Consider the following 24,792-nt stretch of genomic DNA (forward strand, 5'->3'; position numbering starts at 1 on the left):
ACTGTTTTAAGAGATAAGTGTTTGAGGCTGATAGACTGAATAGGCTCAAAAGGGGCACTTTTCATAGCCGCCAGGACTGTAGAAAGGTCCCAAATAGGGACTGAAGGAGGTCTGGGCAGATTCAGTATCCTGGCTCCCCTGAGGAAGCGGATGACTAAATCATTCCTTCCCAGTGACTGACCTAGCGCTGAACCAGAGAACGCTGAGATAGCCGCCACGTACACTTTAAGCGTGGAAGGGGATCTGCCCTTATCCAACAGCTCTTGTAAGAAGGAGAGAACCTCCGTTACCTCACATTCGAGGGGTGAAAAACTCCGAGCCGTACACCAGCTGGAGAAAACCGACCACTTCGAAGCATAGAGCCGCCGAGTCGACGGCGCTCTAGCCTCAGTGATGGTATTTAAGACTCCCCCTGTGAGACCAACGGATATCCGTTGAGTGCCCACACATGAAGGGACCACAACTCCGGGTGTGGGTGCCAAATCGAGCCCAAGGCTTGCGAGAGGAGGTCTCTCCTCGCCGGCACTGGCCATGGAGCGATGTCTGCTAGCTGCATCAGAGCCGGAAACCACGCCTGGTTTTCCCAGAACGGTGCCACAAGCAGTATTGGGCATTTTGTTTCCCTGATCCGTTCCAGCACCTGTGGCAGGAGTGAGACGGGGGGAAACGCGTATAGCGAGGAAGTCCCCAGGCTTACACCTGACCGGTACCAGTCGTTCGCCAACCAAGGTACCAGGGCTGTGACACAGTCCTGATTGACCTTGAGGCGCAATCGACCGGTTACCCATCCGCGTGGTACCCGCGCTTTCAACCAGAACTGCAGCGGGCGCATGCGGAGCAAGCCCAGCTGGAGAACTGATGATGCTGAGGCCATTCCTCTTCCGGTTGGAGCGCACGCTGGCGTGTCTGACTGCCGCTGCTCTACCAGCTCAGTTTTCTTGCATGAACTTATATTTTAATTTTGAGCTATCCGTTTTGGATTCAAGGGAGCGCCTGTCTACTTGAAGGCCTTTCGTCCGCTAAAATTATATTTTCTTCTGATGAGGATTGGCTCTTACTGGCTGGTGTAGGAAGGATTTTGGCGAGTGTGATCGACTACTCTCGGCTGGACGATCAGCTGTTAATCGCGGGGTTCGCCCGAACTTCCTGCCAACACTTCATCTCCATAAACATTGGCTTGCCGTGGAAGACTTTGTCTTGTGAGTGCAATATTGAATCGGCCGTCTCCGCCGGATGATCGGCTGTAAATCGCGGGATTTCCCGATCCACCTGCATACTCTTCATCTATACCATCGGCCTGTCGCGGAAGAGTCGCATAGACTCAGCTCTGCGCTCGGACGGTCCTGCTGCGGACTGGGATGCTACTGCCTTTCGGCCGGAGGATCGTATTGATGTGGATATTGCTCGATTTACTCGCCGGCCATCTATTACAACAGCGGCTTCACTGACGTGTGTTAGGACTTTAGACCTGGTGATGGTGGCGCTTCAGAGGATGCTGTCCTTCCTGCTCACTGTTCTGGCATGTCACAGCTGTTTTAATGTACTTTTCTACACTGCTGTTCCGACTCTTGATTATCATACAAGTATGGCTATCTTCTACTCATCTCTGGATCTGCATAAACTAAACTCAACATATCGTCTGCCTGTGGACATTTATAATTTCTGTGCTCACTTGAAAATTGTGCGCCGTCCTCGTTATGTCCACCGAGGATCCCGGCGCAGTTTCTATAAAGACGCACAGTTCACTTCTCTGGCAAATGACGTCATTCCAGTAATTTCATCCTGTCGGTCTTCCTCCAAGCCAGTCGCAAAGTTACGGTCAGTAAACCTGCTAAATCTTTGTTCTATCAAGATTTCATCTCCAAATCATGAAATAGCAGAATCTCAGACACTGAGGATGGCCTTGATAAACGCGAGGTCATTATCTAATAAATCGTTCATTTTAAATGGCTTTTTCACTACAAACTCACTGGACTTTCTATTTGTGACTGAAACCTGGCTGAAACCCGATGAATTCTCATCTCTTGGTGAACTTTCTCCCCCGGATTGTGCCTTTTTTACCACCCCAAGACTTTCCGGTCAGGGTGGGGGTGTTGCTACTGTTTTTAAAAATCATTTTAAAAACAATCAACTGCAAACGGATGTGTACTCAAGCTTTGAAGTACAGTTAATGAGAATTAACATAGGGAGTCCTGTATTATGTGCATTGATTTACAGGCCTCCTAAATTTAACAAAGATTTCATCCAACAATTCTCTGAGTTTCTTTCTAATATTGTATCCCGTTGTGATAGGCTGTTGATTCTATGAGACTTTAACATTCATATCTGTTGTCCATCTAAACCTTTGGTGAAAGAATTTTCTTGTCTTATTGAATCTTTTAACCTGTCACAATCAGTCTTTAGCCCTACTCATAATCTGGGTCACATTTTAGATCTGGTGTTGTCACATGGTTTTCCCGTAACAAATCTGAGAGTAGTTGATGCTGCTATCTCAGACCATATGCCAATTGTGTTTGAATCTGCTTGTGTTGTTCCCACCTCAACTCGCTCAAAGTCTTTGAACTACTCTCGTTTTATCCAACCTTCTACTGCCAGCTTATTTTCTGAGTACTATCAGGCCAACCTTGCGAATGTCATCCCATCTGACGAATTAAATACTGAAGAGATGGTGGAGGTTTTTACTAAAGCCTGCTCCATTTCTTTAGACGTTGTTGCTCCCCTTAAGCCCAGGAAAGCTAAGGGAAAGGGCCCCTCACAGCCTTGGTTAAATGATTTTACTCGCTCTCTTAGACAAGAGTGTCGTAAGGCAGAGCGTAAGTGGAAGAAAGATAAACTTCAAATTTCATATGAATGTTTAACTGCATGCTTAATCACTTACCAAAAATCAGTGAAAGAGGAACAATCCAAATTCCTCTCAAAACTCATCACAGAAAATGCAAACCGGCCGAGAATGCTGTTTAAGACAATTGATTCAGTGCTAAAACCATTACCAGCCCCTACTCTTGTTCTATCTCGAGAAACATGTGAGAACTTTTCACAGTTTTTTAATGAAAAAGTTTTGACGATCAAGGGTTCCATTAAGCCAGTAATATATACTCCACCTTTGACCTGCTCACCAATCGATTCACTAACTTGTTTTCACCCTGTTTCCTCTTCTCAGCTGGCTGATATTGTTTCTAGGGCAAAATGTTCCAGTTGTGAGTCTGATGTTGTTCCTACTCATCTCTTTAAGGAAGTGTTCGAAACTTTGTGCCCAGCTGTAACAGATATTATTAATAGTTCTCTAGCGACCGGAATTGTCCCTGCTAGTTTTAAACATGCTGTAGTTCACCCTCTGCTTAAGAAACCCCATTTGGATCCATCTCTCCTCAATAATTTTAGACCTATATCTAAGTTGCCTTTTATTTCTAAACTTTTAGAGAGAGTTGTGCATAGCCAGTTGAATGCCTATCTCAGTACATCCAATATTTCTGATACTTTTCAGTCTGGTTTTAGATCTATGCACAGTACAGAAACTGCTTTGTTGAAGGTCAACAATGACCTTTTGCAAATCCTCGACACCGGATCGCACGCAGTGCTTGTCTTATTAGATTTAAGTGCTGCTTTTGATACGATCGACCATAGTATCTTGCTGCATCGTTTGGAAAAAGTGGTGGGCATTCAGGGTGTTGCCTTGCAGTGGTTAGCCTCGTATCTCAAAGACAGAACCTTCTCAGTAAATATGGGGAAGTTTACTTCTACATCTGTTCCCCTCCTTTGTGGTGTGCCCCAAGGGTCCATTTTAAGCCCGCTCCTCTTTTCACTCTATATGTTGCCACTGGGTGCCATTTTTGAGAAACATAGGATATCCTATCACTGTTACGCTGACGATACACAGTTTTATCTACCGGCAAAAACTGATATGTCTTATCCCCTGGAAGCACTGTGTGACTGTTTTGAGGAGATCAAATGTTGGATGGCAAATAATTTCTTACAATTAAATGAAAGTAAGAGCGAAATTTTGACTTTAGGCCCCTCTAGCTTCTCATCTACTTCTAATTCTGGTTCGATCCCTGTCAGTGCTCGACCTCATGTAAGGAATCTCGGATTTACATTTGATTCGGCACTAAACTTTGATAAACAAGTCAGCTCAGTGGTAAAAGGCAGTTTCTTTCACTTGAGATCGATTGCAAAGGTAAAACATTTCTTGTCTCAGAAAGATTTAGAGATTGTAATCCACGCCTTCATTACATCACGGCTGGACTACTGTAATTCCCTGTACTGTGGTCTGCCTCAAACTAAAAATCTCTCGCCTGCAAATTGTTCAAAATGCTGCAGCGAGACTCCTGACCTGTACAAAAAAGAGAGATCACATTTCACCTATCCTAGAAACTTTACATTGGCTTCCGGTGAAGTTCAGAATCGATTTTAAAATAGCAGTTTTTGTGTACAAGGCGTTATCCGGTGTTGCACCAAAATACCTATCTGACCTTCTTACTTTGTACACTCCCCAAAGAACTCTCAGGTCTTTTAATCAGCTTCTTTTAACTGTCCCGCGCTTTCGCTGCAAAACCAAGGGTGGTCGGGCCTTCTCTGCTGCGGCACCTAAACTCTGGAACAGTTTGCCCTTCGCTGTGAGGTCTGCCCCGTCATTATCCAGTTTTAAATCGGCTCTTAAAACTTATTTATTCTCTCTGGCTTTTAATTAAGTCTCTTTTGATTGATTTTATATGATCTATTAAGTGGATTATATTGAGTGTAATCGTGTCTATAATTGTATTTTGTCTTGTCTATTCTAATGCTTTTTATTTGCACACTGTAGCTCTGTACAGCACTTTGGCGCAACTCTGTTGTTTTTAAATGTGCTATAGAAATAAAATTTGACTTGACTTTGACTTGACTTGATAAGACCCAGCATCCTTTGAAACTTCCTGAGCGGGGTTAAAGCGCCGCAGCGGAAAGACTTCGCCGCGCTCTGAACACTCAGCACGCGCTGCGGCGACAGCTGCGCTGTCATAGATAGTGAGTCCAGAACTACCCCCAGAAACGAAATCGTTTGACTGGGGATCAGTGAACTCTTCACTCAATTGACCGTGATACCAAGATTCTCGAGGTGATCGAGTAAGATGGCTCTGTGCTCTATGAGCTGAGATCGTGATTGGGCTAGGATTAACCAGTCGTCCAAATAGTTCAGCACTCTCATGCCTCTGTTTCTGAGAGGGGCGAGCGCTGCGTCCATGCACTTCGTAAACGAACGAGGTGCCAGGGACAAGCCGAAAGGCAGGACTGTATACTGGTATGTCTGACCCTCGAAGGCGAATCTCAAGTATCGCCTGTGGTGCGACGCTATTTGTATTTGAAAATACGCGTCCTTCAGATCTATCGACATGAACCAGTCTTCTCGGCGAACCTGCGCGAGAATTTTGCTGGTCGAGAGCATTTTGAAACTGCGTTTCGCTAACACTCTGTTCAGCCGTCTTAGATCCAGAATGGGTCTGATACCACCGTCCTTTTTGGGGACTAGAAAGTATCTGCTGTACATCCCCTGTTCGCTTTGCGCACGGGGAACATGTTCTATCGCCCCTTTGCTTATCAGTTTTGATATTTCGGCGCGAAGTAGGTGTGCTACTTTCAACGGCACCGAAGTTTCGACGCGCGCTGTAAAGCGTGGAGGGCGACGAAAAAACTATAGGGGAAGCCTCTCTTTATAATGCCTAAGACCCAGTCCGAAACCCCTGGAAGCGCTGCCCATGCTTCTGCATGGTTGGCTAAGGGCCGGATACAGAGCTCGCTCTGTTCGCCGTGCGACAGAGGTGCTACGGGACTCGCAAACGTAGGCGATTCGCCTGTGGCATTTGAGGCAGGGGGCGCGCTTAATACAGCGGGCGGAACGCTCGCCCTCGACCCCGCAACAGTGTTTAGCTGAGTGAGGGAGGGCTGCGAGAGTCCCGTGAGACTCATGTGTGCAAGTATATGTGGGCTGAGAGCGGGCACATTTACTGATTTGGGCGCGCCGCCTGTGTGAGCAGCGCGCGCGCTCACAGGTCTCGCTTTTACGGAGAGCCTGTGATCTGATAGACATAGTGTTCGTGGGCACTGGGCAGTGGGCACTTTTACTATGTTGGAAGCGCAATCGACCGGAGTCGATTTTATTCGCGCGAGCCCTAAATGTAGGGCTGTGCTTGTGTGTAACGATGGGCACGGGGGGGTGGGCATCGATACTACATTTATAGCACCATCGGCCGTGGCCGGGAAACCAGAAATCACACTCATTTTGGGATATATCTGGGTAGCCGTGAAAACGGCTTTTGTGTGCAGGCAAGCGGGCAGAAGAACAGGCTTGCGCTTTGCAGATAGCACTGGAACAGCCGTGAATCTTGGGGCTGAAACAGCGAGGCGATCCGGGATCCGCTGCGAGCGCCGTTTCTTTCGGCGCGGCATCGCGGCGGTGAATGCAGGCTTCGCGAAGGATGCCAGGCGGGTCCTCAGAGCCACCATCGGCAAAAGCTCGCAGTGAGGGCAGCCGCCGTCAGCGAGCGCGAGCGCTGCATGGTCCTCACCGAGGCAGGAAACACAGATGAGGTGGTTGTCTCCCTCGGCGAGTGGGGCTCTGCACGAGCCGCAGGAAGGCATCTTGAAAAAGACGCCGCTCTTTTAGGGGTGAGTGTAACTGATACACCACACGCACACACAGAAAAACAGAGCAATAATAGAAAGGATATGATGCGTCGGAAAGCGCAGTAGGTACGGCTGTAGAAGGCGGCGTTGGCCAGCAGCTTCGAGTGCTCGTCCCGCTGAGATGCTTGCCTCGACGACGCTTGCTTCCGTGATCCAGCGATGCGTGCGCTCCGCTGAAGAGAACAAAATTGAGTGAATCAGCCTTTTCGAGCTCCTTTTATAGGGATAAGCCACGCCCGTTTCGGCGGGAAGTGGCGAGGAGGGCGCGAAGCGCCCTCATTGGCCTGATGTTGCATCAGCCTGCGCTCGATAGGCTTATGCAGTTGCCGCAGAGCAGCCAATGAGCAGACAAGCCGTCTTGCTTCAGCTGTCTGCTGCTGCCGCAACGCGTTTTACATATATGAAAATTAAGGATAATTTTTTGCTTCAGTGTTTTCGTGAAAAGAGACTTTTCCCATAGCGTTTTTAGCAAAACGCAGTACGAGAGAACTCTCGTAAGAGAACCAGAAGTTCAAATCGGACGTTGATGTTTTTTTTCCCGTTTTTTTTTATTTGAAAGTTAGGCTAATAAACATGTTGCATTCGGCCATTGTGAAGCTATCTAGTCACGCCCTAGCAACCATTTAGAGCACCTTAGCAACAAGTCCCATAGACTTCCATTGAAAGAGATCAAAGGGATATCTCCGGACTGAATTGTCATAGAAACACAAGGGTGGTCTCGTTTGACTCGGGGCAGCAAACGGCCAATCATGAATCACGTCAACACTTCCTATTCCCTCCCTAGCAACCATTGTCGAGCACCTTAGCAACCAAAACCATAGAGGGATATCTTCCATTCTGATTGTCACAGAGACATGGGAGTTGGTTTATATCATTCATACTGACAAGTAGCTTTTGGAGTTTTATGATTGGCCGCTACCAAGCCACTCTCTAGCAACCAAACAGAGTACCCTAGCAACCATTTTGCAAGACCTATATCTCTGCATCAGAACATCATAAAAGAAGGGGTTAACACAAGTTTGACTCAGGGCAGCACACAGCCATTCATGAGACACCACAACATTTGCTAGCCCCGCCATAGCAACCATTGTCGAGCACCTTAGCAACCAAAATCCATAGAGGGATATATTTCATTCTGAATGTCACAGAGGAATGGGAGTTGGTTTATATCATTCACACTGACAATCAGCCTATGGAGTTTCATGATTGGCAGCTGCCAAGCCACTCCCTAGCAACCAAAAAGAGTACCCTAGCAACCATTTTGCAAGACCTATTTCTTTGCATCAGAACATCGTATAGAGATTGGGTTAGGGGTTGGCTCTTTTGACTCATGCTAGCAAAGAGGAATTCCAACATGCTACACATGCTAGCTGTGAATAGCTACATGCTAATAGTGATTAGGTAAGTGCTAAATCATGCCAAGAAAATGCTAAGAACTCCAATAGTAATCATCTGTGACAACTTCCAACCACTTAGTAACACCATAGCAACCACCCATAGTTTGAGTTTGGTTTAGACCAACTACTGAGGTTTATGGGATGTGTAAAAGGGAGTTTTAATTCATATCTTCTGTGTTTTAGGAGCCAGCCTGTGTGGGAGTACTTTCCTCTGGGGCCATCAAGTGTGACCTCCCGCCACGGTTACACATGCAATATGCATATTAAATATAAAGTTCCAAATGGCAAAAACAAAAACAAAATTTCAGGGTGACCTTTTTCTAAAACGATATTGAAATGAAAGTTCATTTCTTTGTTTATAGGCAAACGTTCATCGACTTAAAATGCAGGAACATGAAGTTGTAAAAAAGGTTATAACCCTAATCTACAACCTTTAACCAATTTATTGCATACAACACTTACAGTAAAGCATACATGTATTTCAAAGAATAAACTCAACTTGTCTATGTGTACATGTACACTGCAAAAAAATGCTTTCTTAATTAGTATTTTTGTTTTGTTTCCAGTCCAAATATCCAAAAATTCTTACATCAAGAAGCATTTACTAGAGAAGTAAAATGACATAAGAAATTCTATTTTGTTTTCAGATAAACAGAAAGTAATTTAAGTAATGTTTGCTTAAAACAAGCTAAATTATCTGCCAGTGCATGGGGTAAGAAAAATAATCTTGTTTTCCATTTGAATTAAGATATTTTTTCTTACCCCACTGGCAGATAATTTAGCTTGTTTTAAGCAAAAAATACTTAAATTACTTTCTGTTTATCTGAAAACAAAATATAATTTCTTATCTGAAAACAAAATATAATTTCTTATGTCATTTTACTTCTCTAGTAAATGTTTCTTGATTTAAGAATTTTTAGATATTTGGACTGGAAACAACACAAAAATAATAAGTAAGAAAAGCATTTTTTTTGCAGTGTAGTAACACAAACAACTGTAATGTGTGTTCTATGAGCACAATGTGTTTAACACAATTACAATTATGAAAATACAAAGAAATGCATACCTGACAGCGGAGAGACACACAGCAGTGTGTGAGTTCCCTGAGTGAAAAACTCAAGACACTCACACGCAGTGCTGCGTGAGGGTTTTCTGGTTACAGATTTCCAAACACTATTCTGCCAGTTTCCCTTAAATCCCAAGACCAGAAAAAAAGAGTTGTAAATGTTTATTACACAAATATTGTTGGATTTGTTGGACCTACTTTCGCACACCTGGTTTTGGGGTTGAGGAGCTATGATTATAGATATCTTGAAAGGACAGAACCAAAAAGGAGAACAGAATTCTTGTAATTGCTTATACTGACACTTCAAACACTGCAACAAAAAAAGAAGCTTTTTTTTTCTTGGTATTTTCTACATTTTCTATAAAAAAAATCTTAAATCTTAATTATGTGAACCAGCTTTCCGTTAGGGAAATGCCACTGTAGTGGCATATTTAGTATTTGTCTGCATAGGTTTCTACCTCGCTATACCTCACTGCCTACCCGCCACACCATAAGCTGCTTTATAGGGGTAGTTGAGCCATAGCCCTCATGATTCCTGCTGATCTATGAATCCTAGCAGCCTGGGTGTCGGCAACTATTAACTTTTCTCTACACTTCACTCAGTCCTCCTAACTTACTCATTTGTAATTTGTTGTTTTGTTTCCTGATTTCGCTCTCTAAGAGCCTTATGTATCTATGTAGTGCCGGCCCGAGCCTTTTGGGGGCCCTAAGCAGAATTTGATTTGGGGGCCCCCTACCAACACGCGGAGTCACCTGTGCTGTGCTTGACAATTATTGACACAATGTCACTCTATAATGTTACATTATAAATTAATACAATGAGGTTATGTATTAATACAAAATAAATACTTAATAAAAAATAGATATACTTAAATTAAAATGTTTTAACTTTTTCTTTACTCTTTTACTAACTCTTTGAAACTTCTGAAAACAAATTGTCACAAAACATATAAAAAATTATAATTTGCAAAATATCCTCAAACGTTTTGCAACACTTTGCAGTTTGAATGATGTCTTGTATGAACATGACGGAGTATGTTTTTATATTTCCACTGTTCGATCGCGTCCGCGCCTCACACACACACACACACACACACACACACACACACAGACACACAACATAGCATTGCAATGATATCGCAGCCTGTTCGTTATAGCCGTAATAAAATATAATAAAAAAATAGTCAACCTAACATATAAAAATTACACTGCTCTGTTTAAATAGTCAGTAGTAGCCTAATTCGTACCATTCAGCGCTGCGCAGCGTAAGCACCGCTCCACTGTGATGTTTCTAAGCACATTTTTGCGCATGTGAAGAGAATGATTTTTTCCCTCGATTGGATTTCAAGCACATTTTTGCGCATGTGAAGAGAATTATTTTTTTCTTCGATATTGGAACGTGGGTGAAGTACAAAGAAGCCTATAATAAAGAATAGTTTGCCATCCAAATCCATCGCGAATGTTGAAACATTTTGATTCTAATGAGAGAGATACGTGAGCCCAACGCCGCTTTCAATTTCGCTTTAAATTAATTCGTTTTGGCTTGTTTATAGTTATTTTTTACCCTTGTTCTGTTCTGAATATCATTAAACTTAAAGGATAAATCATTGATCAAATCAAATTTTTGTGACATGGCTTAACATTACCGTGACTTTTCGCACTAATTGTCTATGCACGCAAGGTTATGCGCATGACTCAAACACTGGCAGTCACAGCACCAGTTGTAGGCAGTACTGATCATGAAATCAGAATTTTCTTGTCTTGAATTATTAATCCATTCATTCATTTATGTCTTTTGTTTAAGTTAATTAATATGTAAAAAAAAAAAAAAAAAAAAAAAAAAAAAAAACCTCGCTTCGGGGGCCCCCTGGTGGCGAGGGGGCCCCAAGCAGCCGCTTAGTTCGCTTATGCCTCGGGCCGGCCCTGTGTGCGTGTGTACAAAACAAATGCGTATATGTATATGCATATATAACTGAAGAGTTCAGATGCAAGTGCCATCTGAAATTTTCTTCTAGAATGGTCATTTTTATCAAGCTTGTATATTTAAGTTCAGTAATTTCACTTAAGTGGCAATGAAAATTACCTATTAATTGTCATTTAAGTGAAATTACTGAACATATACGAGCTTGATAAAAATGACCATTCTAGAAGAAATTTTCAGATGGCACTTAGAGGCTTTTGCATCTGAACTCTTCATATATATTTGTCTGGTAAGTGATTGACTTATTTTTATTTATTTATTTATTTATTTATTTATTTATTTATTTATTATATATATATATATATATATTTTTTTTTTTTTTTTGTGTGTGTGTGTGTGTGTGTGTGTGTGTGTGTGTCTAACTGGCTACCGGGGTTGGGGGGAGGGATATGGGATGAAACTACAAAAAGACATTTGTTTTGAAGAATTGTTCATTCTGAAAACACAAAATGGAGACTTATATTGTATTATGCTGCAAGTATTGTTTGAATGCTGTATCCAATAAAAATATATGAAAAAATAAAAATAAAAATCTTAAATCAAGATGAATGTACAAATTAAGTAAAGTGGCATAAGATATCATGTCTTGTTTTATGGAGAAAAAAAAGTAAGTATTAATTCAATCAGAAACAAGATTATTTATCATACCTCACTGGCAGATAATTTTGTATCTTGATTTAAGAATTTTTAGATATTTGGACCAGAAACAAGACAAGTAAGTAAGAAAGAACAGGGTCTATAGATTACTATTAACTAGAGTGATCATATAAAAACCTTTAAGTTAAAGAATATTAAATCCATGTCATACAGGCTACAGATCTGGTAATAAAACAAATAGCTTCCTCAAAGCGGTTAGATGTGATATACAAAACCATGGTTGGTGTACACACCTTCCTGGTTGGTGATTTTCACATAAACCTCTGTGCAATAATTGTTAACCTCTTTCACAGAAGGCCGCCCTTCCCCTTTTTACAAGATTCGCTTTCTTGTCACAAGATGCTTTATACCTCACTGGTACAGGTTGTTTCTGGAAAAATATAATTTTAAAGTATTAAACATGAGATTTAAAAATCATAGGAAATCTTGAAAATAATCTCCATTTCAGTGGCCCTTTTTTTGCTGATCTATCTAGGACAAATAACAAATTGTCCTCATAAGAAAGAGCTGGTATTGAATAGCTTACTAAAGCAGGATGTTGGAGAACTACAGGCTTGTTCTGCTATTATCCAAGGAGACATGGACGGAGTGGACAAGGACATTTTCGGGAAGCTCTTGGCCTCAAAAAAAAAGAGGAAATTCCTGCTGTCCGAATCATTCTATCTCAACGCAACCAAGGATTGTCCATCCTACATCCGAGACAGAGGGTTCCTGATGTTTTCTCTCAGTAAAGAGGAGCGAGATTTCCCCATTGCTTACTCAATGGTGATCCACGAGAAGATTGAGATGTTTGAAAGGCTCTTAAGGGCCATTTACACTCCTGACAATGTGTACTGTGTTCATGTGGACCAGAAGTCACCTGAGATCTTTAAAGAAGCAGTTAGGGCCATTGTGTCCTGCCTGACCAACGTGTTTGTGGCCAGCAAACTGGAGAATGTGATCTACGCTTCCTGGTCTCGAGTTCAAGCGGACATCAACTGCATGCAGGATCTGCTCACGTCACCTGTCCAGTGGAGGTATCTGCTCAACACCTGTGGCAGTGATTTCCCCCTTAAAACCAATGGAGAAATTATTCAGTCTTTAAAGTCCCCATGAAATCAAAATTGACCCTATTTACTTTGTTAGCGCATATTACTAGTCTTGTGGTGAACAATTAATCCGTGCAAGAAAATATTTTAAAAAAAAATTTTTTACCATGGTAATCTTTAATCAAAATCTGAAAATGCCCCTCCCCTCTGCATTGGAGGACCTTCTCTGATGACGTAGGTTTGAGGAATTGGTTTGGGCAACGCGTAACCACTCCCCTCAAACCGTTAGTCTGCTATGAGCAGAGATGGAGAGGAGGAGTGCTAGAGTAAAACCCTGCCCTCTGTTCAATATTCCTTTTCACTGGGAAATACGTCATAACACTGGAGAAAAGTCGTTTGCAACTTCCGGTTCACGGGGACTTTAAAACTCCTGAACGGAAAGAACAGTTTGGAGTCCGAGACCGTAAACTCCAAAAAGGTGCGCTGGCAGTATCATTACAATGTTACGAATGTTGTGACTCGGACCAATGTTACAAAGTCACCCCCGCCAATACAGAGCCCTATGTTCTCAGGAAATGCTTACTTTGTGGTCTCAAGAGAGTTTGTGGATCACATCTTCAAAACCAAAGAGATTCAAGATTTCATGGAATGGGAGAAAGACACATACAGTCCAGATGAGCACATGTGGGCTACGTTACAGCGGATGCATTCAGTACCAGGATCCAACCCTCCAAACAGAAAGTACGAGCAATCAGACATGAACTCAATTGCTCGTCTAGTGAAGTGGAGCTACCATGAAGGAGATCTAAAGCGTGGGGCTCCCTACCCACCATGCACTGGGACGTACAGACGGGCAGTGTGTGTCTATGGAGCTGGGGACTTGAAATGGATTGTGAGGCAACACCATCTTTTGGCAAACAAGTTTGATCCAGAAGTAGATGATGTAGCAATCAAATGTATGGAGGCTTTTTTAAGGTACAAAGCTATTTATGGTCGATCATTAATAACAGTTAAAAAATCGGACATTATTTTATGATGTTTTAATGACAGGTACAGCATCTATTTGTATATTTTTCTAAATATTATAGGAATCTTTTTATGGATATGAATGTAAATGTAATAAAGTATATTATAAACATTTATATATTTGAAGTTGGTCATATTAATAGGATGATGCAAATCTTCAAATACTTTCAATTAAATTAGTCATTTGTGTTTAAAAATGATTTGTACGCTTTAGAGAAGCTCTCTTTGTGTTACAATTAATACTTCATATAAACCAACAGATTTGGAAATAACTTAACATCAATAGATCATTACTTAGACTACCTATAGTTAGAAAATGAAACCTTTCTCCATATAAATATTGATGTACAAGTAGAATCAGAAAACAATGAGTTAATGAAAACTACACTCTTCAAGTGGAAAAGCAGAAAACCCTCTCCGTTTCACAATGGTTAATTTAAATGAAAAACAAAAAAACAAAAATAAAACTAACAAAAACTTAATGTTGGAGAATTACAGTTAGAGCCCATCACGAGCCCAGTGTGCTCAATAAAGACCAGGAGTCAAAGTAACGAGAGAGAGTTTACTAAAGACAAATTTCTCCAGACTTCCAAAGGTCGTAGAAATTAGTAAGAGGATCCAGGCTTGAACTAACTTAGGATACAGAAACACATGTACTTTTACCCTCGTGAAAAATAAATATACTGAAATGTATTTTAAATATATTTATTTTATGCTAAGTATACTACAAATACATTTACATATTTATGTACTTAATATAAATACCCTGCAATTGTATTTTTTATATATTAAACTGGTATTCTTAAAGTCTGCTTAATTGGAACAAGTATTTTTGTATGGTCCAAGATATTCTTGCGTATATTTTATTGTGCTAAAGTGAAACTATTGCAAGTATACTTAACGTACACTTTAAATATCTTGCATTTAAATTATACAGTGATCATACTATCCTTACTATTAGTGATATTAAACGCATTTTAGGCTTAATATTAAGAAATGTGCATTGTGCAATAAAGAAGAACTCCAAATAAAATATTTATATCAGTAAGTATCAAGCAATATGTCAGTAAATATATTTATGGGTTTGTAGTATAGTTAGTATGGAATAAAATGTAGGCCTATTTTAAATACATTTTGGCATAGGTTTTTTTCACTAGGGCAGACTCTGCATTCATTGCCTCTGGCATGTTTTCTCACCGTCACACACCTAACTCTTAAGAAAATCCAAAGTTACCAAAACTCATAATTACGAGTTGTGCTGATGTTCATGTGCATTTTATCTCATAAATACATTCTTTCTGACATGACTTGAAAACACTGTAACTGCCGAAGCTAAACCTTGACCCTCATTGGACTGCCCCAACGTCCTACCATTGTTTGAACCAGAAGTTGACACGTCAGACCGCTATGCTTGATCTATGTTTCGAACACATCATAAAGCCAATACCATCACACTCACCAACAGTCGGTTTTGCTGTACTTTTGCTAAACAACCTAACTCGCTAGAGTGCACACTATTGGGAATCTGTGTTGCAGATTTGGCACATTTGTCAGAAGGAAACCTTTAGAGTCTAGAAACTTATTGCAGCTAAACAAGTCTCACCATGTATTTCAAATCTGAGAATGATGAAATAATTTTTTAGATGAAGTCTTTTAGAGACTTTCTTTTTGTGTAAACCAAAGAAAATGTGAGGTATGAACTGAAACATCTAGTTTGTTTCTGCTAACAGATGCTATAATGGCAGACTTTCCAAACACAACTTTTGCCTACAGCGCAAATGTAAGTTACATTCAACAACTTAAATAATTTTATTTGCAAATTGCTCAAGAACTTCTTCAGTAATTTATTTTTGATGAATCCTGTTGACATGATTAACAGTACAATTCAGTGAACTGTATTTGAGTTCTACACTGTAAAATAGAATCAGTAAGACTTACTTTAAAAAAACCATGCAAACCGATTGACTAAAAAGCAAAAACCAACAAAAAAAAAAACAAGTGAAATAAGAATAGTATGTTGTACTGACAAATGTTTCGTTAGTGTAGTTCAGTTACACAAGAGTTCTAGTTCTTTACTTATATAAAATGTAATTGTAACCATTGTTGTGGTTTGCATGCTGAATGTTGAAGTCTGTGTGTGAATAAGGCATGGTCGTCACCCCCCCTGAAGTGGAGTACTTTCCATAAGATCATCTCTCAATGCAAATCAAACCAGCTATTAGGCTGACTGAAATAAAACCATGCCAATCTCTAGGTATGGTGAAGGCTATGTGATGATGTGGGGCTATTTTAATTCCAAAGGCCAAGGGAACTTTATCAGGATGCATAGTATCCTGGATCCATGAAGTAACTGGCCTTTAAAAATAAAAATCTGCCTGCCTCTATGGGAATTTAACATAGGGGTGTCCAAACTTATGCACCCTCTATTTTAAAGAAGAACATTTATTTATTTGTGATACATTATTCATTCACAAAGAAAATTGGTGTCCTTAAAGGTTGGATTTTTCCTAATTTTTTTAATTAAGGCATTAAGTTAAATTTCCAAAAGATGATTTTTTATTCCTGTTTTTAGTCAACTTTAGCATGGGTGTCTAAACTTATGCATTGCACTGTATTTATCATAACCAGATTATATGTGGTTTCACATACCTAGAAATCTATTAAAAAAGTAGGAGGGCTTGATTTTCTTTTGCAATGTGATTTTGAGGTAACCAAAATTCCTATTAAATTATCAAACTTCCACAAACAAATTCTCCAATATTGGAAAATGATATTCACCCATAACTTTTCTCCACATAGATCCACCTTATGGAACAATAGGGTCATTATCAATAGGAAATAATTGTTCAGGTATGATTGGTATGAAAAGGGCATTGTGTTTGTGAATGGTGTTATAGATGATAATGGTAAATTCTTGGAATATAAAGATTTCTTAGACAAATATAATTTAAACTGTACAAATAGAGAATACAATAAGATCTGTAAAGCAATACCTGTACCATTACTACAGTTAATTCAAAGCACATTGTTATATACAAGAATAAGACCCTTACCAACATTACCAAATTTAGTTATTAATGATTGTGCTTTAGTTGACAATAAATGTAACAATAAATATATTAATGATGCTTTGAAATCTAAATTGTTTTTTGTTTTTAACAGAGGATTGTGTGTACAGGTTCCGAATATGGTTGCATTGTCCATAGAAAAACACATTTTAAATTCATTAAATGACCCATTTTCCCAAAAGTCAAAAAGACTCACTTTAAAATAATCTATAAGATATACCCGTTAGCTGACTTTCTTAGAAAAAGATTCAAATTTGATGTAGACCCTTGTGTATTTTGTGAGATGGCTGATGAAACTCTGGAACACATGGTTTTTTTTTTGCCCAGTGTCCAATAGCTTCTGGTCCCAGCTACATAATTGGCTGTCACTTAAGATTGATAATATCCCTACTCTCACCTTGCCACACATCCTCTTTTATATGGATAATGTAGCTTCATCAGTATCAGATTTAGTCAAAATGATTATTCTTATGGGTAAATATCATATTCATTGCAGTAAGTGGAGATGTTCTAAGCCTTCCTTTGTTTGGTTTATAAATGATTTGAAATAGTTTTTTTTACCTCACTGAAAAAGATAAAATCTACTAAAATCGCAAGGAAAATGTGTAGTGACATATCTAGGAAACATCTCGGGTTACTATTGTAACCCTCGTTCCCTGAGTAGGGAACGAGACACTGCATCGATACTCGATGCTTTGGGGAATGCCTTCGGCATGAAGCGTCTGAAGTCAACTATGGAATTATTCCAATCTCGATTGGTGTAGCATCATTACGTCACTCGTGACGTCGCATGTGACGGTGATCCGGAAGCTATAAAGGGTCACAGGAACCAGGAAATGTTAGCTTCTGATTGGTCAAAGCAAATCGTTCTCAGGAGCGCGAAAAGTGTGGCCGAGGGATGCAGCGTCTCGTTCCCTACTCAGGGAACGAGGGTTACAATAGTAACCCGAGATGTTCCCTTTCGTAAGGGAACTCCCGCTGCATCGATACTCGATGCTTTGAGGAACGAATACCCACGCTGCCACACTGAGAGAAATACGCCCTGGTGTGAAGCATCTGGCACACTCACGGACGATAGGAATGAGTAGAGGGCAGATCCAAACTAGCTTGTCATAAGATTTGGTGTAAGAAGGGGAGGTCTGGAGCCGGAGGCTCAACTGACCCCATGGATGGGAACCCCAGACAGTAGAAAGTTTTAGATGAGGGGTGAAGGCAAAAGCGCACCTCATACTTCAGTTATGAGAGGTTTCTGCAGATAACCAACTGTCTAATTGATAAAGGGGAATAGCTCCTAGCCCTTGATACATAACTAGATGGCTTGACTCCTCCCAGCCCGAGGCCTAACATAGGGACCTCCAAGGCTATGACATTGACCATCCGACATATGCGATGGAGGATGGAATACCTGAAGAATCATGATATTGCCTACAGGCACCTCAGTGCAGAGGCAAAAATAAGGTAGAGTGGCTCCCATGCTATCAAGTAAGAGGGGGAACCACCGCTCTTCCAGGGAGTAGGACAAGCAGGAAGCAGACTCAATAGATTCTTATATATACTGATATCTCATATATCTCATCCACAGGACATGATGGGTGCCAGGGATAACCCGTCAGCCTGATGCCAATAGGCTGGATGACAGGATTCATCCTCCAATCTACAGGAACATGGAGTTTTTGTGGGAATGTCCCTACATGCTCACCCCTATAGGCTTGTGGAGGGCACCGGGGCCGCCACAGAGGCCCTATGCATGAACGGGAGATCCCGTTAGAGAACAGGATGGAACGCCAGTACTGAAGCCAGTGGGCAGTAATTAACTGGGTTCAATGCCATCCCTAACAAATGTTTAGTTCCTAGTAGAGTGGGGTTCTAGAATGGGTGACCTAACCACCTCGGTGGAAAGGGCAACCTATTTTTTGGGTTGGTCCCCCAGGGGCCAGACCCATAGTCTCCATAACTCCGGCCGTGGATGAAATATTGTACCACTGACCTGGGAAAGAATATCTCTCCTAATAGGGACTCGCCAGGGAGGACTCTCCAAGAGACTAATAAGGTCCGAGAACCAAATTCGAGCCGGCCAGTAGGGAGCTACAAGGAGTAAGCTCACACCGTACCTCCTGACCCTTTCCAGAACCCCAGGGAGCAGAGCGATCGGGGGAAAGGCGTACATGACCTCGGCCACATCTGTACCATGGCATCCAGGCCCAAAGGAGCTGGATGTGAGAGAGAGTACCAGAGCAGGCAGTGAGAGTTCTCATGAGAAGCGAACAGGTCAACCTCCGCCTGGCCAAACTCTCTCTATATGAGCTCAACTACTTCAGGGTGGAGCCGCAATTCCCCGGGCCTCAGCCCCTGCCTCGACAGGAGGCAGTCTGCTCCCACATTATCAACCCCAGGAATATAAATGGATCTAACAGAGAGAAATTTATCCTGGGACCAAAGAAGAATCTGATGCGCCAGTCTAGAAAGAGGGCGCGATCTCAAGCCTCCTTGGCGGTTGATATAAGAGATCACCGACATATTGTCTGTCCTAATAAAAACATGATGGCCTCTGAGGTCTACAAGGAAGTGCCTCAGGGCAAAAAATACAGCCAACATCTCCAAGCGATTAATATGCCATGAGAGATGATGGTCCTTCCAAGTACCTCGGGTGTAACGGCCCTCCATAACCGCACCCCAGCCCATGAGTGACGCATCCATGGGGAGTCTTTCTCTGACATGGTGCTCCCATAACCAAGCCTTGAAACAGGAAACATGGTTTCTTCCACATGACGAGAGAACGAAGGCATCTGTGCGTAACTCTGATCATGCGAAAGGGGTTCCCCAGCAGAGAAAACCCCTTGGTCCTGAGCCACCACTGCAAGGCCCTCATATGGAGCAGACCAAAAGGCACTACAGTGGAAGTGGCAGCCATAAGGCCCAAAACTCTTTGAAAGTGTTTGACAGTGATGGCCTGGCCTAATCTAATACTCTTCATTGTGTCCCACTCCAGAGTCCCACTCTACTCCCAGGAACGTAGTCCTCTGAAGAGGAGTTAAGGAACTTTTCTTCACATTGAGTCTCAACCCCAAGCACCTCAGATGACGCAAAACAACATCTCGATGTTGAACTGCCAGCTCTTCCGACTGAGCCAAAATGAGCCAGTCATCTATATAATTTAAGATACGGACCCCCTGAAGTCTCAGTGGAGCAAGGGCCGCATCCATACATTTAGTGAAGGTGCGAGGAGATAAGGCTAGGCCGAAAGGAAGAACCCTATATTGATAAGCTTTTCCCCCAAAAGCGAATCTAAGGAACCTCCTATGATGTGGGATGATGGAAATATGAAAATATGCATCCTTAAGATCTATCGTTACAAACCAGTCCTCGGTTCTGATTTGTTGAACGATCATAGGTATAGTTAACATTTTGAACTTGAATTTCCTCAAAGATTTGTTCAATACCCTAAGATCTATAATGGGACGCAGCCCACCATCCTTTTTTGTAACTATGAAGTAACGGTTGTAGAACCCAGACTCCCTCTGGTGGGGGGGCACATATTCTATGGCCCCCTTAGCTAAGAGGGTCTAGACTTCATGTTCCATCACCTGATCCTGGTCAGGAGATACCAGCGTGTGAGTAACACCACTAAATCTAGGTAGTCTTTACTGGAACTGGATTCTATATCCTTTTTTGAAGACCCTTCCAGGTGTCTAAATAATCTACTAGGGGGAACAGTCTCTCAGGGCTGACCTCAGGTGTTGTATTTATTTCTTTGGTAAACTGAAGCAATTTTCTGGCAGGAACTAACAGAATAATTTTTTCTACAGGCCTCGTGAGGGGTAGCGAATGTGTCAGGCCATAGAAGTTATAGGAACACTGTGTGCAATACATTCGCTGGAAGTCGATGCATCCCGAGGCGCACTTGACGGTGGGAAGCAACATCGATTTCCTGAGGGCTCCATGGAGCGAAGTTTTAAAATACCCGGAGGGGGACGCCCTCAGAGGCCTGAGCATCATGTCAAGGCCTCTTAGCCGAAGCCTTCCTTGCCTGAATAACAGTCCTCAGATCTGTTTTCGGCTTAGAAGGCTGAGGGTGTTGCCTCTGGCTCCAGGCCTTTTGTGGTGGAGCACGAGAGGCAACACTCTCCTTCTGCCTCAGCAGGTGTGAGGAGCTGGCGGCGGCCTCATGGGACTGCCCTCTTGAGACTGCCCTCCTGAGCTCTTTAAATGCGGCTGACTGTCGTTTTACCTCCTGAAACCTATCGACGACGTTATTGGCTCCGTCGCCGAAAAGAAGACGCACACTGCCTGAACAGCTTATCTTTATTCGCCATTATATTTTACTTTCAGAGTGACAGACAACACCAAATAAGACAAACAGGTTGACACAGAACGCTTGCTGAACACCAGAAGCTAACATTTCCTGGTTCCTGTGACCCTTTATAGCTTCCGGATCACCGTCACGCGATGTCGCAAGTGACGTAATGACGCTACACCAATCGAGATTGGAATAATTCCATAGTTGACTTCAGACGCTTTAAGGCATTCCCCAAAGCATCGAGTATCGATGCAGCGGGAGTTCACTTACGAAAGGGAACTACTGATTCTCTTTCCCCTATGAGAGTTTTGTATGTTGCTGTTTTTTGTCAATAAAAAAAAAAAAAGTATTTTACTTCTGAACGGGTGACCCACGTGACGACCTGACGTGATGTCAGCGTCTTGAAATTAGCAGTTTTTTAACCATGCAAGTATTAAAGCTGATGTGTAAAGACTATAAATGGATATTAAAGGCAATACATATAGATATTGTACACCTAAAACAACACTAAAACATTTTTTCCTGAATCCTGTGCTTGTGAGGCAAGCCTATGTGTTTTACTTTCAAAGAGCAGAAATACTGTAGCCTACATACAGACATTCAATAGTCTTAATTGTGACCTGTAAATCTACAGTTTAAAATATTTGCAGATAATAAATGTTATGAATTTAAGACCTATTTATGCGTCTTTATTGTTTGTGTTTATTTGTAAATAATGCTCTGTTATGCTGAGAATAAGAGTTTCTGTGTTGGAGTTTTGAGGGTCACCTGTGGATTGTAGTGGATTGAATTGTAGAGCACCTCCTAGTGCTCCAATAATAGGATATTCCAGAAACAAAACAAAAAAAAGCTACTACACTTTACTGTAATATAAATATTGTTACTGAATGTTTTATATAACATAATTAAATAATTAATTTACTTTTCCAACAAAGTAACACAGAAAAGTGTATGACAGAAAAATTTAACACTTGAAACAGAAAAGGCAGTACAATTTCTGAGCACAGTGGTGACTGGGACACTTGATGGCGAAAAGTGTGAGAAGACATAGAGGCTAGTCTATTCAATTACACAAGATGTGTGTCGAGCAGCAACTAACAGCAAGTGGAAACTCCCAAAGCACATCCTCCTATATGCTACACTTCGACACCTCTATCGAAGCAAACAGGTGAGTTATAAGTTAATTTACTGCTTACGAGCTCCTACATTGTCAATGCTGAACTCTTTTTAAAGGTCCTGTTCTTCGTGATCCCATGTTTCAAAGTTTAGTTAGTGTGTAATGTTGTTGTTAGAGTATAAATAATATCTGTAAAATTATAAAGCTCAAAGTTCAATGCCAAGCGAGATATTTTATTTAACAGAAGTTGACTACAAAAAACGGCTGGATTGGACTACACCCCTCTACTTATTTCATTAATGACATCACCAGAACTGTGTTAGACTAACCTCCGCCCACAGGAACACAGGCATATTGATGGCGAAATGTCAACAGACGGTTGATGTTTATCTATAATCGGATACCGCAAAAGTTTAATTCGAAGTTGTTAGTTTGCTCTGTCCATTTCACCACGGACTGTTTTTCTAACCTGGGATAATATCAAGCAGGCTTCTCTCAGCGTTTCATACTGACGAAGGGGACAATTTCAACTATATTCCAGCAAGCGGTAAGTACAAGTAGTGATTTAATATGGAAGTAGCGATCAACTTCACATCGTTTCTCTTAGTAGGATGAAAATAATCTTACTTAAACTGTGAGTAATATACAGAAAGCGATCACAGAACAATCCCTTTCCAATCGCCCAAGCTGTCAATCACACAGCGCGAGTTTATATGAACACTTGCATGAAATCAATGATGCTGTTACACTGCACAACGAAGCTATTATTATATGCCTCATGTTTGCATTGGTGAAATCATTAGTGAGTGCAGAAACTGTGTTGCAATGATAAGATCTTTTTTCACGCGATCAACAGGCTGTCATCTGCTCAATGCTCATCATCACTGCAATTTTTTATGTGATTGAAATAGATCTAAATACTTAAAAAACTTCTCACGATTCGTTAATCCCAATAGCTTTAATAGTAAAAACGTATAATAGCTGTAATAGTAAAAGTTTTCCAGATGTCCCACATGTAATGCCAGATATTTCATATGCAAGCATTTCAGCCAATCACAGCAGAGGGCGTTTACACTGAAGTCTCACAGCAGACACGCCCCTTCAAACAGGGTGTTCAAACCAGGGAATGAAATCAGGCTAGGAAATATGCCTTTTATTTCTAAATTATAAAAATTTTTGATCTAAAAAACATACTAACATTATAAGGGCACCCCTGGAAACATGATAAAATAATAAAAATAATCCATGGAATGGGACCTTTAATAGAGGTATTTGATTTTGATATTTACTAAAGCAATTTTCTGTCTTTGTAGCTCACAACCATTCTTTCATGACTAGGACACTCAGAAACATATGACTTCAGTATGGAACTTGAGACAGCAATGGCCAAGGCTTTTGATTACATTTCCACCCACCTGACCCCTCAAATCATCACCGGCGAGGGAAAAACTGTTTTTCACAGCGAGTGGGACAATCTGAACAGAATCACAGCCAGTGTTCATGGCTCAAATGTTGTAAACAGCACCAGGGGAATCATGATTCAAGAGGTGAAGGAGAGCCATGTGAGCACCAAGAAGAGGACCCTTCCTCTCTATGACAGGTCATCCAAGATGAGAAGCCTTAAGATCACGCCTCCCGAAATGCTCCCAGAGCTGGCATTCAAAAGAGCTGGCCCCAATTTCCCCAACAATGCCAACTTTACCCCTCCTGCTGAGGACCAAGAGTCATATGATGCCTCAATGTTGCAGTACAACACCCATCTTCTCTGCAGATTGTTAAGCAGCCAGGGCAAGCAGCAGGTGCCTGGATGTGGTAGTTTTATTTCAAGCACAAGGAAAGTGCCTCCTAGGAAATCTACAATTGAACAACTTTTACACCCCCATCAACCAGCCCATTACAGACAATGCAGTAGTGTATGAGATACTCAAGAGGTCCGAGGCAGCAACGGAGGAGGTTGGACAGCCATACACTATCAACACGTTTGACCTGGGAGTGGTCATGAAGGCCTGTCAATAGTATGGAAGAATGAGGAGGAATTCAGTAAGCATGTGATCCTCGTTGGCAAGTCACTGGGCCCTGACTACTGTAGCACCCTGCTGGGATTCTATGTCTTTACTGGGGAGGACTATACCAGCCCTTTTAAATGTAACGGAAACGTGAATCACCTGAAGAAGCAACAGCAGAATCCTAAACTCCACAATGCTTTCAGGCAGCTTGGCGCAGACTGGCTGGTCCCATATGAGCTTCAATATGAGATGGAGAGCTTCACATGCATCATGTATGGCCAAGCACGGATGACATCAGTTGATGCAGTACGAGCCAAGATGCTGAGAAAAATGGTTGGTGCTGACAAAGTCCTGGACTCAAAGTCAAAAGTAGACCTGGAACGCCTGCCACCCACCAAAGTCTGTCTCATCCCACATGTACAGAGAGCCAACTACAGAGTTGCCTGCTATAAGAGAGCAGACGAGGCAATAATGGAGAGCCCCAAACCATAT

The 24,792-nt window shown here is 41.6% G+C and overlaps 1 protein-coding gene across 1 annotated transcript; it reads left to right on the forward strand.

Moving 5' to 3' along the window:
- Positions 1-539: 539 nt before the first annotated feature.
- Positions 540-13,822, forward strand: LOC308695638 (beta-1,3-galactosyl-O-glycosyl-glycoprotein beta-1,6-N-acetylglucosaminyltransferase 3-like; the record flags this gene model as incomplete). The annotated part of the gene is made up of 6 exons (XM_081373822.1): positions 540-729; positions 987-1,131; positions 6,298-6,492; positions 8,238-8,296; positions 12,234-12,843; positions 13,213-13,822. 6 exons carry the CDS (start codon positions 540-542, stop codon positions 13,820-13,822), a joined length of 1,809 nt encoding a protein of 602 aa, XP_081229948.1.
- Positions 13,823-24,792: the final 10,970 nt, after the last annotated feature.

This window comes from Scardinius erythrophthalmus, assembly GCF_964197995.2.
Source record: "Scardinius erythrophthalmus genome assembly, chromosome: 9".
Classification (NCBI taxonomy): domain Eukaryota; kingdom Metazoa; phylum Chordata; class Actinopteri; order Cypriniformes; family Leuciscidae; genus Scardinius; species Scardinius erythrophthalmus.